General features: G+C 40.7%; 1 protein-coding gene across 2 annotated transcripts; it reads right to left on the bottom strand.

The window, feature by feature from the left end:
• Positions 1 to 72: 72 nt before the first annotated feature.
• RNF7 (ring finger protein 7) lies at positions 73 to 6,328 on the bottom strand. 2 transcript variants are annotated; one of them, XM_040613023.1, is made up of 3 exons: positions 6,078 to 6,292; positions 2,832 to 2,879; positions 73 to 1,358 (listed from the first exon to the last, which is right to left on the bottom strand). In XM_040613023.1, exons 1-3 carry the CDS (start codon positions 6,253 to 6,255, stop codon positions 1,240 to 1,242), a joined length of 345 nt encoding a protein of 114 aa, XP_040468957.1. In that variant the 5' UTR covers positions 6,256 to 6,292; the 3' UTR covers positions 73 to 1,239. The 2 variants fall into 2 exon arrangements, with proteins under 2 accessions (XP_040468957.1, XP_040468959.1); XM_040613025.1 differs by having other exon boundaries at positions 1,302 to 1,358; positions 6,085 to 6,328.
• Positions 6,329 to 12,157: the final 5,829 nt, after the last annotated feature.

Raw genomic sequence — 12,157 nt, 5'->3', positions numbered from 1 at the left:
CATCTGCTGAGAAACACATTAGTCTTAAACATTCAAGGTAACTTTGAAGTAAACAATGATATGCACATAATATTGCCACAATTTCACCCAGGTTTATTAACCATTTTATTAAGCCTGAATTTGTTACAGACAAAGCAGTAATTCAACCTATTACATATATTAAAAAAAACCCACAGCATATGTTCAGATTAACAGTAATTACTATGGATATTTAGGGAAAAGACATTGTCAGAGACAAGCACTTAAATATTCATAAGAAAAAAATCATGATTCATATAAAAAAAATTATATATCACCGTTTTCCACAAAAATAAAACAATGCTTTCTTTCACTTCCATAACATTCTAACCAATAAAATGATGGTAAAGAAATTTCTATTAAGTGATTTTTCATTAAATCACAATTTAACAGTTTTCCCTAGAGCTAATCAGTACCAACTTTCCTCAGGATATTTAAATTATCAGTTTTGTTTGCTTTCTATGTTTGTCAGCTAACCAATGAGATTGTTTATGTCTCTAGTTAACTAATACCAAATACGTGTCTTTGTACAAAAAGTCTCTGGATTAAAAATACACGTTTTCCCGGTCTTCAAGAAAAATATAAATAAAAAAGATATTCATGTGGTTAAATTTTAATACTATGGTTGCAGAAATAATGCATAGGATATAATACAGCAACAGACAGAGATACAACAAAACAAAGTTTTCTACTGTCATAAAGAAAACCTAACAGAACTGTTTAGTAGAGTGTGATGGAAAAAGCACATGGCATATGCTTTACACACTACTCCTTTTAGATCAAAAACCAGAACTTACTAAGAAACTCACCAACTGTGTTTTTGCATACAATGTTACTTAAAATGAACAATTTCTTTATCCTGACAGTAACCTATTCAGGGTATCAGACTTACAGGTAAGGCTGCCCTTTCAAATTAAATAAACTATATTTAGGGTTTAATCTGCACCATCACATTTCTATGCTCTGATACAGTTAACACTCAAATCGTAACAGATAGTGTCTCTTTTTTCAGTTGTGGAAATAATCTACAATAAGACTGACCATTGCCTTCTCCTACAGCAAAGAGCATACAACAAAACCACACTGATCTTGTAGAAGATAAGCTAAGTAAATCATGCCGTGATTGACATTCCATTCTTCTGTATGAGCAAATGTCGTAAGACACACACTATTCTCAACAAGTTCAACAGAAAAAAATTTAAAAATTATCTTCCATTGTTTTTATTTGCCTATTCTCTGGACTACCCAGTCCTGCTGGCAGAGGGGACAGCGATTATTCTGTTTCACCCACAAGGACATGCAGCAATTGTGGAATGAATGATTGCATTCTCCCCAAACCACTGAAAGAGAAGAAAGAACATGTTCCAGTCACACTCAGCTGCCCAACCAACACCTACAGCAAGGTCCAAACTATCATTCTCAGATGTTTATAACCACTGCAAGCTTTAGAGACAAAAGCGGGTCATCGTTGATTTATCCACTGAGATTGGATTATTATGGTCATTCTGATGACAGTCCTGTCATTAATCCTTGTACATACTTCCCATTACAGAAACAGAAAAGCATATATTCACACCTTCTTGTATAAAGCGACACAGTTTTGTGAATGTACAAACACATTTATCATTTCTGTCCAGGAAGTAAATGCAACTATTTAAGTTCTTCACTTCACCTTCCCCAGTCCCAAAATATAACCAATGTACTACTATCACACAAAGGCACATCACCAAATTACCATCTGAAATACAATGTTTAAACCTAAATGTATGGTATCAAGGAGGCACATTTGACACAGTATATAGGTTCAAAACATGATCTTAGACCACAAGTTATTCATAGGCTATGCTTTTTTCAACACAACAAAAAGTGCTAGCTGTTGCCCATCTACTCCTGAACAGTGTTATTTACTTTGCTTTCATTCCCTTACTAGTGCACACTTTCCTTTTTGGAATACAAGGGTGATGTAAATTAATGTGGTTTTTTTTCTCTCATTATCTTAAAACAGGACACTTAACAAGCCACTTAAGACACCTGGAACAAGAAATTCCTGTTCCAATTAAAACAATCATCAAAACCAAGAGTGGATTAAGTTTGAGACAAACTTCAAAACAAAAAGTACAAGGGCATGGAAAAGCTGGTTTAAAAGTTGTTAAAGGTTTAAAGAAAACTCTTTCAGACAATTTTTACTATTTCAAATTTAAATATATCAGAATTAAGTTAAGATTTGCTTTTACGTACATTAGTAGGCAACTGAAAATACGTTTATGTTTAAACAGCATTATTGCAAACTCAAGTGATTCCACTTTTTCAAATGAAAAGTTAATAAACGAGCAATTGCTTCCATTATGTCTGAATTAAGAGTGGGAAAAATACCACTGTCTAACCCAGATACATTTATTTCAGAACAGAGCATTTTTATCGGTATTACCATTGTGTCATCTGGCATGCATCTTGGAAGGGGGGGGGGGGGGGGGGGGGAGAAGGCAGCCTTTTCCTACCCACTTCAAAAGTGTACATCATGTTCTACTCAACTATGCTCAGAGTGAGAGAAACTTAAACCTCTTAGCTGCATATGTGTTAACTGCAAATTTGAAACCGTTTTGTTCTACAGGATGTCTGAAGGGGAAACTAATTTTATTAATACTCAAAAATAAAGCATAAATTATTACTAATGTAAAAAGATGACCCAATGTAGAATGAAACACCAGTTGACTTTCGAACATTAATAAGAATCAGTGTTCCCTTAAGCTTTAAAATGCACCCTACTGAGATAAGTTTCAACTGAAAAACAAGCGAATGAAATCACTACATACCAACACAATCTTCTTGTTTGTTTTCAGCTTGACATCTAAGACAGGCATCTAAAAGTAAACAAGAACAAGACCCAATTTGATTCTCAGGATTCCATCTTAAGAACAGGTTTGTCAGAGAAAAATATAAACTCTAAAACCAATTTGCAAAGGTAGAAATACCAAGTTTTGATGTCTAGTTCAGCCCTTAACATGAAATAACATCATCTAAATTTTAACACCGTGCACATGATAATAAAATATATATCTGAAAGAGATCAGAAGGACTATAAACTGTCCTACAAGTGTTGTTTACTTTCCATTGCTTTGGTATTTTCATAACTTCTCCTGAAAAAAAGCCTTCTCTATTTTGTAGATATTACAACCAGCAGATTTGTGCCAAGGCACTCAGGCATATTAAGACCAGAGCCAGCACAACGCCAAACCCTAATTACGGGACTTTGTTTTTCAGATGTCAGCATCTCCTTTTAAGGAAATCATTCACAACTTTGATTTTTTTAGGCTGTACATCTCTCGCCGCAACACCCAGCCCCTACTACTTTTTTATATAGTAGTTTTCCTTACTAAGTACCTGCATGTAATTTTCACGTGTCACATACAGATGTAAACATATTGGTCAATTTGATAATATAAATTAATAGATAAACATATTTATCATCTGTATGCACTCCAGTCTGTGGCTATATGACTGGATGGCAGGTTCAGGACTTTACACAGAGAAGTGACAACTTCCTGGCTTAGTACCATGCCATACACGTACAGTGGAAAAATGCCTTCTTTTCTTTGCCCTCACATGGGCTGCCGTAGACGTATGTGCAAATAGCATGCACAACAGTGTTCAACTATTACAGAAGCAAACACATCTTTATCTCCTCCAAAGAAAAGGTAATAGTTTAAACAAAAGTGACCCATGGGTAGGACCTGGCCTACATGTCACTAGTTGGACAATTATTTTCTAGAAAACAGAAACATAGTATGCTACAGGAATTAAGATTTGAGTATTTTTGCCTTCTTTGCCCCATATGGCCAGTACTTGGATTCATCTGCCCAGACATTCCTCATTTTCTCAGGTAATGAAAGCCAAAAGAGGACAGAAACTCTGAAACAGTATCTTCCTCACTGAGATTAAAGTAAGACACATCAATGAAGTTTCCTGTTGTCTGTTCCTGTAATTTCTATCTCCGCACCACTTAAGGGCCAAGCTGCAGGGAAGATTCAGGCAAACTCCTTCATCTTGTATCATGGTACGTCAAAGTAAACTGATCCGGGATCACCTCAACAGGCAGGGCAGTAAGCTGGGGCAGACCAGCAGCCACTCTTAAAGCAGCTTTCCTACCCCAGCCCTAGATTTGCAGTTACAGAGAAACAACACAAAGTGCCAAGGATAGAAATCACGGCGACCATACCAAGGCAAGCGATCCCCACTCCTGCATCATAACCCTAAAGATGTCAGTCTGAAATGTTAAGCAAATTAAGTCAGTATGGCTGCAGTCCTGCCCTTCCCAGCCAACGTCTGCATTTCTGCTTCTTTCCCTTGTACCTCTGTGATCCTTGAAGACCACATTGGTTCAAGGAGTTAAACCAGCAGAAAATTAAGCCAGGTAACGCTTCCCTCCCTTGCAAAAATCAAGCAAACTTTCAACAAGTGCCAGCTTAAGTCTGGCACTGCCTCCCACCAAAGGTTACTGCCGACGCAGTGGCTCTACAGGAGCCAGCGCAGGTCTTGGCAGGGTCAACAAGAAATTGCTAAACTCAAGTCAGTAATGATCAAGTTTCACATTCTAACAACGTGGTTTGCTCTCAAAAAAGTTACCAGATTCTTCTGCTAGTTTTAGATGAAAAGTACTCCCTGGGTCTAGTTATGAAAAATGAGAAGTTAACTTCTTTCTTTCATATACTTTTGTAAAAGCTCTGGGTAAGATTTTGTTCATTTAAGACTGGTTATTTTTTGTTTTTTTATAGTGCCCTGTTAAGAAATATATTCTTAAAATTATGGCTTACATGGTAGATAAAGCCAATTTCATACTTCTAGGGTGGTGCCCATTCACCATATAAAAGCAGACAATCCTCAAAACACGCTTATGCAAATGGTAAATCTCCCACTGCTTCAGTCTGGGCTGCACGTTTTTTTCTTCCAGTACATCCCTTTACCTTTTCTGTTCCACAGAACATTCTCAGTAAAAACACGTCAGAGATGACAGCATTGTGTCTCCTTTCTGTTAAGCCAAAACCCGACTGGATCTGCTGTATCACGGTGCCTGGACCTACACAAGCAAGGTGCTGCAGCAGGAATCTTGGGTCATTTGTGCTGCCAGACTGTACCAAGCCCAACTGAGAGGTCTTATGCCTAGGGTGACTCAGCACAATAGTAAAAATTGGGTATAGGTACACAGTAGAGTTTAAGGAATTTTCAAAGACCCAAGACAAATATCACATTTGTAAAAGATATCAGAAAACAGTAATCACAGTACACACTGAGGCTGCTTTCAATCTCCAGAGTTAAAACCCAGGTAAACTAACCCCTTTTCCATAGATTTTTAAGTACGTTCGTGTGTGTTAACTGCAACAGTAATTAGAAGGCTTGGACAAGTGTTAAGACACTCTGGATTAACCGATTTGGAAAAAGATTCTTTATATACATCCACAACTGCTATAAAAAAACAACACAAAAAACCAAAAACACAAATAAAAAAAAATAACAAAACAAACCAAAATCAAGAGAACCCCTGACCCCCACAACAGATGCAGCACATCTAGCACTCAGGCCGGCTCAGCAGCAAGGCCCTGCTTGCGGAGGCTGCCAGCCGCCGAGAGACGGGCTCCACGAAGCAGCCGCCGCCGTTACCGGGGGCCGCGGGGCCCGCTGCCCGCCCCCAGGCCCTGCCACAGGCCCGGCCGCCCGACGAGCGCCGCGGCCCAGGCCCCGGCGGGGGGTGGCGCAGGGGGCTGCCCGGGGCCGGCCAGGGGAGCCGCTCCCCCGGCAGGTGCGTGCAGCCCCGCGGCCCAGGCTCGCCCAGGGCCGCAGGGCCCCCCTCCTCCTGCTCCTGAGGAGAAGGCGCGGAGAAGGAAGAGGCGGCGCGGTGGGGGCAGCCCCCCTCCCGCCGGAAACCGCGTCTCCCTCCCCGCCCGCCGTGCGAGGGGAGGGCGCGGCGGCCACCTCCGGCCCGCGAGTCGCTGCAGCGTCGGCGCCCCCTGCCCTGCGGCGCGGGCGGCGGCCATGGCGGCCGGGGCCTGGCGGCCGGCGCTTACCCATGACCTGCACCCGGCAAATGGCGCAGGTGTCGCACTCCACATCCCAGCTCCACATGGCCACCGCGTTCCACTTCTTCAGCGAGAACATCTTGTCGGGGGCGCCCGCCTTGGAGCCCGCGGAGCCCGTGTGCGAGTGGGGGGCGCCCGGCTCGTCCCCGTCCTCCACATCGGCCATGGCGGAGGGGCGGGGAGGCGGCGCCTGGCGGGGCGGCAGCGCCACCCGGCGCCGGCAGTAGGCCTGGCCCGGCCCCGCGGCGGGCCGCAGGGGGCGCGGGGAGGCGGCGGTGGGGCCCGCCCGCCGTCTCGGTACCTTATCGCTTCGGCAGTGAGGCGACACACGCCCCGGGGAAGGGGCTGCAGAGGGCGGCAGCCAGCCCCTGCCCCCTGCTGCCACCGGGGGAGCAGCGGCCCCGCGCACGGCGGCACACCAGCAGCTCTGCCGGGGGCCCCGAGACCCGGGGCACCGGGTCACCCGGCGGCGGCAGCCGGGCCGGGCCCCGCGGCTGCGCTACCCGCTGGGCCGCTCCCCCGGCCGCCCCCCGCCCCCCGGGCCGCCAGCAGCAGCGTTATCCACCGACATGAACTTGGGACATTCCTCAGCGTTCAATCCCTGTTATTTTTGTTTTTCATTGTTCCTGTATTTCACTGTGTACACACCAGGAAAATGCCTCTTGAATTCCTCCTTCTGAAAATACCACAAATACCTTGCAGTCAAAGTTCTCAGTCTCCAGTATCTGAAAGCCAAGTCCTGTTAAAAGAGCAGTCATCCTTCATGGAAATGGTCAGTTAAATAGGGCAGCTTTGTCTGAGTGGGATAGTCTCCATTTATTTGGCAATTTATCAGCTTGAATTTGCAAGGAGACAAAAAAAAAATCAGAAAATAGATGAGAGTTGTGAAGCACTAGGGAACTAAAAATTTGCTAAACGGCAATTTGTGAAGTGGCTGTATTAAAATATTTACCTATACAACTACATACATCTTAAAAAATGGAGCTTCGATATGTGCATAAGAACAAAGCTAATTAATGTACATCATTATATTAAAAAATAATAGAAACTTGTGTTTTTCTTATATTTACCCCCCAAAAAGTATGCAAAATTGACTTTTCCAAGACAGTGCCCTGTCTCTTTAAGCCTAATTTAAGGTAAATTATTTTTAATTTTATTTTTTTAAATATTTTTATTTAGAAATATATTTTATATATAAATGTATAATAAAACTTTAAATTATGTTGATGTTCACATACAAATTAAACTTCAAAGAGACAATGTTCTATTTAAAGTTAGGACAAACAAATTAACTGAAGTAGTAAGAACGCAAGTTAGAAAGAGTCCACCTTTCTTTTCCTTTTCTCATGACTTACCAGTATTTCAGCTACACAAAAGCTCTCCTATCACACTGCCTAATTGATCAACTACATTCAGAGCACCCGATCGGGCCCAACTAACCATTTTCCTGGCAGCTTTAGATACATACACATCACTTTTTTTTGTACATAGCCTAGGACATTTCTACGGAGGTATACCCCAAAACATGAACATATCCCATCAAATACCTTGAACAGGAAGGATCAACGAAAAGACGTTACAGACATGCAGGGACCATACCGGCTCACCTTAGCTTATCCACAAAGCAAAAAGCTGAAGGCAAAAGTCTCCTCTAGCCCTGAATCTGACCCTTGTGCATGCATACACACACCCTTTTAGTTTCTGATTAGTTCTTTGCAATTTATCAAGTCTCTGACCACACTGCAAAAGTCTCAGTATGTCCAGATTGGGGTTTGGTGGTTGGGCTGAACTTAGAGCATTAGCTTGCAAAGCCAGATGACGCCAATCACATTTATATTGCTGGTTGAGGCAAGATCTGAAGTGTGAGCCAGCTCCCACCTGTACTGTAGAAAAATCAGTGGATTCTCTATTCATTAACCCACTATTAGAACCAGAGTACTTATTTTCACTGTTCTATACTAGTACCGGTCCAGTTCTGGATCTACGTCAGACTGTGATGCTAAGCTTTAAAAACTAGACCGAGTCACTGCTTACTAACTTGAAAAATTGTTTCTCCCACTACCATTTTAAAAAGATAGTATCTGTGCTCAGCAGAAATGCTGCTGAGTTGAGGTCTCAAAATATTAACTTCGTTGTTTTGCCAACTTTCCTGCAGTAACAATTGCTGCTGGTTGTCACAGCTGGGTTACATATGATTATAAAGGCACAGGAACGTGTAAGAATATCATAAATAAGAGTACAGAGTAAAAAAAAAAAAAAAAGAGGTATTTTAAAGGAAATGACAGGCAGAGACAGAAATTTCATTTCTTAATCCCCTTTTGCCATTCAAAATACCATTCCATCCAGAAATGTAGTTTTTCTTATAAAAGAACGAACTATAATTTATCTCTGTGTAATTCAGCTCTCAGATGCTAACAACAAGAAAGGAATATGCACAAAAATAATGTGAATTTTAAAATTAATTGGGGAAAAAGCATTTTTGGATAACTTGAATGTTGTGATCCCTAATCAATCCAAGATTTTCATATCGGGGAACTAGAGAACCTTCATTTGTAGCACTCTAAATAAAGTTCCTTACCTTCAGTTAAACAATGTTAAATTATAAACAACGTTAAAACTCACGCTGGTTTGATGCTCCAAACAAACTTATTTTCTGCTTGCCTAGTATAGCAAGCAACAGAATTCAAGTTGCTGAGAAGGAAAGCAGCTCCAAGTTCATCCTGTGGACTGTGTATCATCTCTGAACGAATTATTGTTAGCATAGCAAACGAGTACACAGTGCCACCATCCAGCTTTGAAAGTGATTTGGAATAATACAAAGTGTGAAGACAAATAAAAACTTTTCATATGTAATCGCACTTTTTTAAAACCAGGGAAGATTTTGTGCAAGATTAGAGTGCATTTATGCATTTTTAAAGCATTTTTTATGTTTAAACAGGACACCTAGTTGGTGCCAAATTGACATTCCTTATTGTCCTACTTTCAGCTGGGATAGAGTTAATTTTCTTAGTAGCTGGTCCAGTGCTGTGTTTTGGATTTAGTATGAGAACAATGTTGATAACACACTGATGTTTTAGTTGTTGCTAAGTAATGCTTACTCTAAATCAAGGACTTTTCAATTTCCCATGCTCTACCAGTGAGGAGGCACACAAGAATCTGGGAGGGAGCACAGCCAGAACAGCTGACCCAAACTAGCCAAAGGGATATTCTGTACCATAGCATGTCAGGCTCTGTACATAAAAAGAGGGGAGTTGGCTGGGGGCCACTGATTGCTGCTCAGGGACTGGCTGGGTACTGGTCAGCAGATGGCGAGCAATTGTATTGTGCATCACTTGCTTTTTGTTAGGTCCCATCCCCCCCTGCGTGTGCCCCCCCCCCCGAGTTTTAACACCCTTTCTCTTCCCTTTTCCTTAGATATTTTTTTTTTATTATTCTATTTTACTTTATTTCAATTATTACATTATTTTTAGCTCAACCCATGAGTTTTATCTTTTCCTGATTCTCCTCCCCATCCCACCTGGGCAGGGGGAGTAAGCAGCTGCACGGTACTTCGTTGCCATCTGTGGTTAAACTCATGAAGGATGTTCTCTAAATACAGAGTGTTAACGAGCAGTTCAGTGCAAATTTCTCCAGCTGCGAATCACAGCTTCACCTGAATGGACTAGACTGCCCTCACTAAGGGGAGAGGATGACTAAATCCTCCTGGAATTCCAACTCCCCACATTTCCCACCACTGCTGACAGAGTAAATCACACATTGTGGCAATGGCTTACATGCTGTGCACCTTGGCCACAAAAATTTGGCCTTTGATACTGAAGTAAAAATAGTTCAATCATATCAATACTAAAGATCCTCTGTTTCTACATTAATCAACTATCTGTTCAGAAGGACCTATCATTTACTTGGTAACACTATTAAACAACATGTGAATAAAACCTTCTGCGCTTACCTCAAGCTGATACACACTTCTCTCAATCCACGCTGTCCAATTCCGAAACTGGCACAAGCCCACCATGGAAAGAACAACTGCTATTTTCATGTCGCTGAATCTCTGGTTTAGCCAGAAGCAAGAGATGTATAAACTCAGAAAACCCACCATATGTAGCTGGTCTGATACTCAAGCTACTGCAATCATTATGGTAATATAGCAGCGTGTGATGGTAACATGGACTACAGCATACACACTAAAACCCCCTGATTACTCTGTCTCCCAATCAGACACATTACAATAAAACAAAACTGAAATTAAAAGATTTAGATGCAAAATTGCTTGTTTTACCTAAGTATGTATCTTACCAATGGGCCTCTCTCAACAGGTTCTCAACAGCTGTCAGAGAAAATTTGAAAAGATCAGTGATACAAAGTTGAAGTAACTACTTTCTAGTCATAAATTTGTCATTAACCTTGAAAATTCCGTTAGTCGTAACTCATCATAGTCTTTTTTCTCTCTCTCTTTTTTTTTTTTTTAAGCCGTCATGGCACATCTGAATCTAAGTTACTGGGACTAGGTATAATCCACAACAGTTTAAAATTAAAACTGTTTTCATAAAACTTGAAAAGAAAATGTAAGCATAATTTTCCTTTGATAATACACTGTATTCTTATACCTTTTGCATGGATGTTTACATTTTGAATATATCTGTTCCTGAAGTAAAAAAATTCTGAAATTCAAGCACATTTAATTTCTGCCTCCAGAGATTAAAAAAAGCCTGTTGTAGTAACTAAAAAAAACATTTACACAATTTGCCTTGTTACCTCCAATTTTTCTTAGCAGGGATTAGATGGAAACGATGCAATTCTCCTTTTCAGTTCTAAGAGCTCATAAGAGCAAACTATTACTATAATTAAGTTTGGGTGATGTCAAAACTTTGTTTTGTCAAAACTTTGTCAAAAGTTTGGGTGATGTCACACATTTGCTGTACACTTTGCAAATGCAAATTATAAAACACACATTTCAATAATTTAGCAATGATAATTTTAACCTGTAACTGTTCCTTGAACTTAATTGCTTCATGATGCTGTAAAGCAGTTTTTCCTGCACAGCTGGGAGGTGGGCAGCAAAACAAGGGGCTCAAGTATATCAAACTGCTCTGGATGCCTGTGGATTGAAATAAGTCAGTAAAATATCAAACACGGTCATTAAAAAAATTACAATCCCTTCTTTTAGCCTCCCCTCCTCCTCTCCTCATGAAAGAGGCCATCAGGCATAACCAGCTCCTTTGCAAAGCATGTCAGTTTAAATGAGATGCAGTTCTGAATTTATTCCAAAAGACTGGGGTATTCTTTGACAGAAGAGAGAATGCTTATGTCAAACACTGTTTTCAGTATTGGGATGCAAGAGGCGTTTTGAAAACTAGGTTTTTCAAAATAGAAAGAAGGTAACTTTTGATTTGGTATACCCTTGGCTTGCTTTGTCTTTCTACTCCTAAAAATAAACCCTGCATTTTTACAGTGCGATGCCAGAACTTACATTAGCAGTGTAAGTTGTAGAGCAAAGATGATACAGGTACCTTTAACTCTGTCCGTATTGCTTTATAGAAAATCAAATCACAGTTTCCAAACGAATGATTATTTTATCACCTAAAGAGCTGTATAAAAAAATTTCAAGCTGTTTTCGAAAAGTATCGTCCTGGCACTCTAGAACACGTGTCCCCTACAGCCACACAATGACATTAAGGAGGTCACACGTGGGAGAGTGGCATAAAGTATTACAGCTCTTTCAGTGAGCTTTCCCTATGTACTTTGACACTTTTTAACTGTAAATAAAAACCTAATTATTTCCGAATGGGCAGGGGAAGACTGCATTTGCTTATCTCATTCAGACTTTACTGAAAATGTTCCAATTTGAGTATCTAAATATAGGAACTTGAACCAAGCTCCTTTCAGCCCATCAAGTGATTGCTCAGCTAGGATTATAGCTGCTCAGCCAACTGCGTGCTATAGAATGGGAAAAAACCAAACTTGCCTGGCAACTGCAAATAGGGATGTATATAATAGTAGGTATCCAAATTTGGAATATTTTTTTATATTACACAATTTATAATAAATTAAATTTCTGCAATAGTTTC

This window comes from Falco naumanni, chromosome 13, assembly GCF_017639655.2.
Source record: "Falco naumanni isolate bFalNau1 chromosome 13, bFalNau1.pat, whole genome shotgun sequence".
Classification (NCBI taxonomy): Eukaryota; Metazoa; Chordata; class Aves; order Falconiformes; family Falconidae; genus Falco; species Falco naumanni.
Note: the sequence above shows the minus strand (reverse complement) of the source record. Positions and strands in the feature narration are given on the sequence as shown.

Excerpts from the sequence above, each read along its gene's own strand:
- RNF7 (XM_040613023.1), bottom strand. The coding sequence starts at position 6,255 with ATGGCCGATGTGGAGGACGGGGACGAGCCGGGCGCCCCCCACTCGCAC. Across the intron at positions 2,880-6,077 it reads TTGCCGGGTGCAGGTCATGG|ATGCCTGTCTTAGATGTCAA; the intron begins GTAAGCGCCGGC and ends GTTTACTTTTAG. Across the intron at positions 1,359-2,831 it reads CAAACAAGAAGATTGTGTTG|TGGTTTGGGGAGAATGCAAT; the intron begins GTATGTAGTGAT and ends CTTCTCTTTCAG.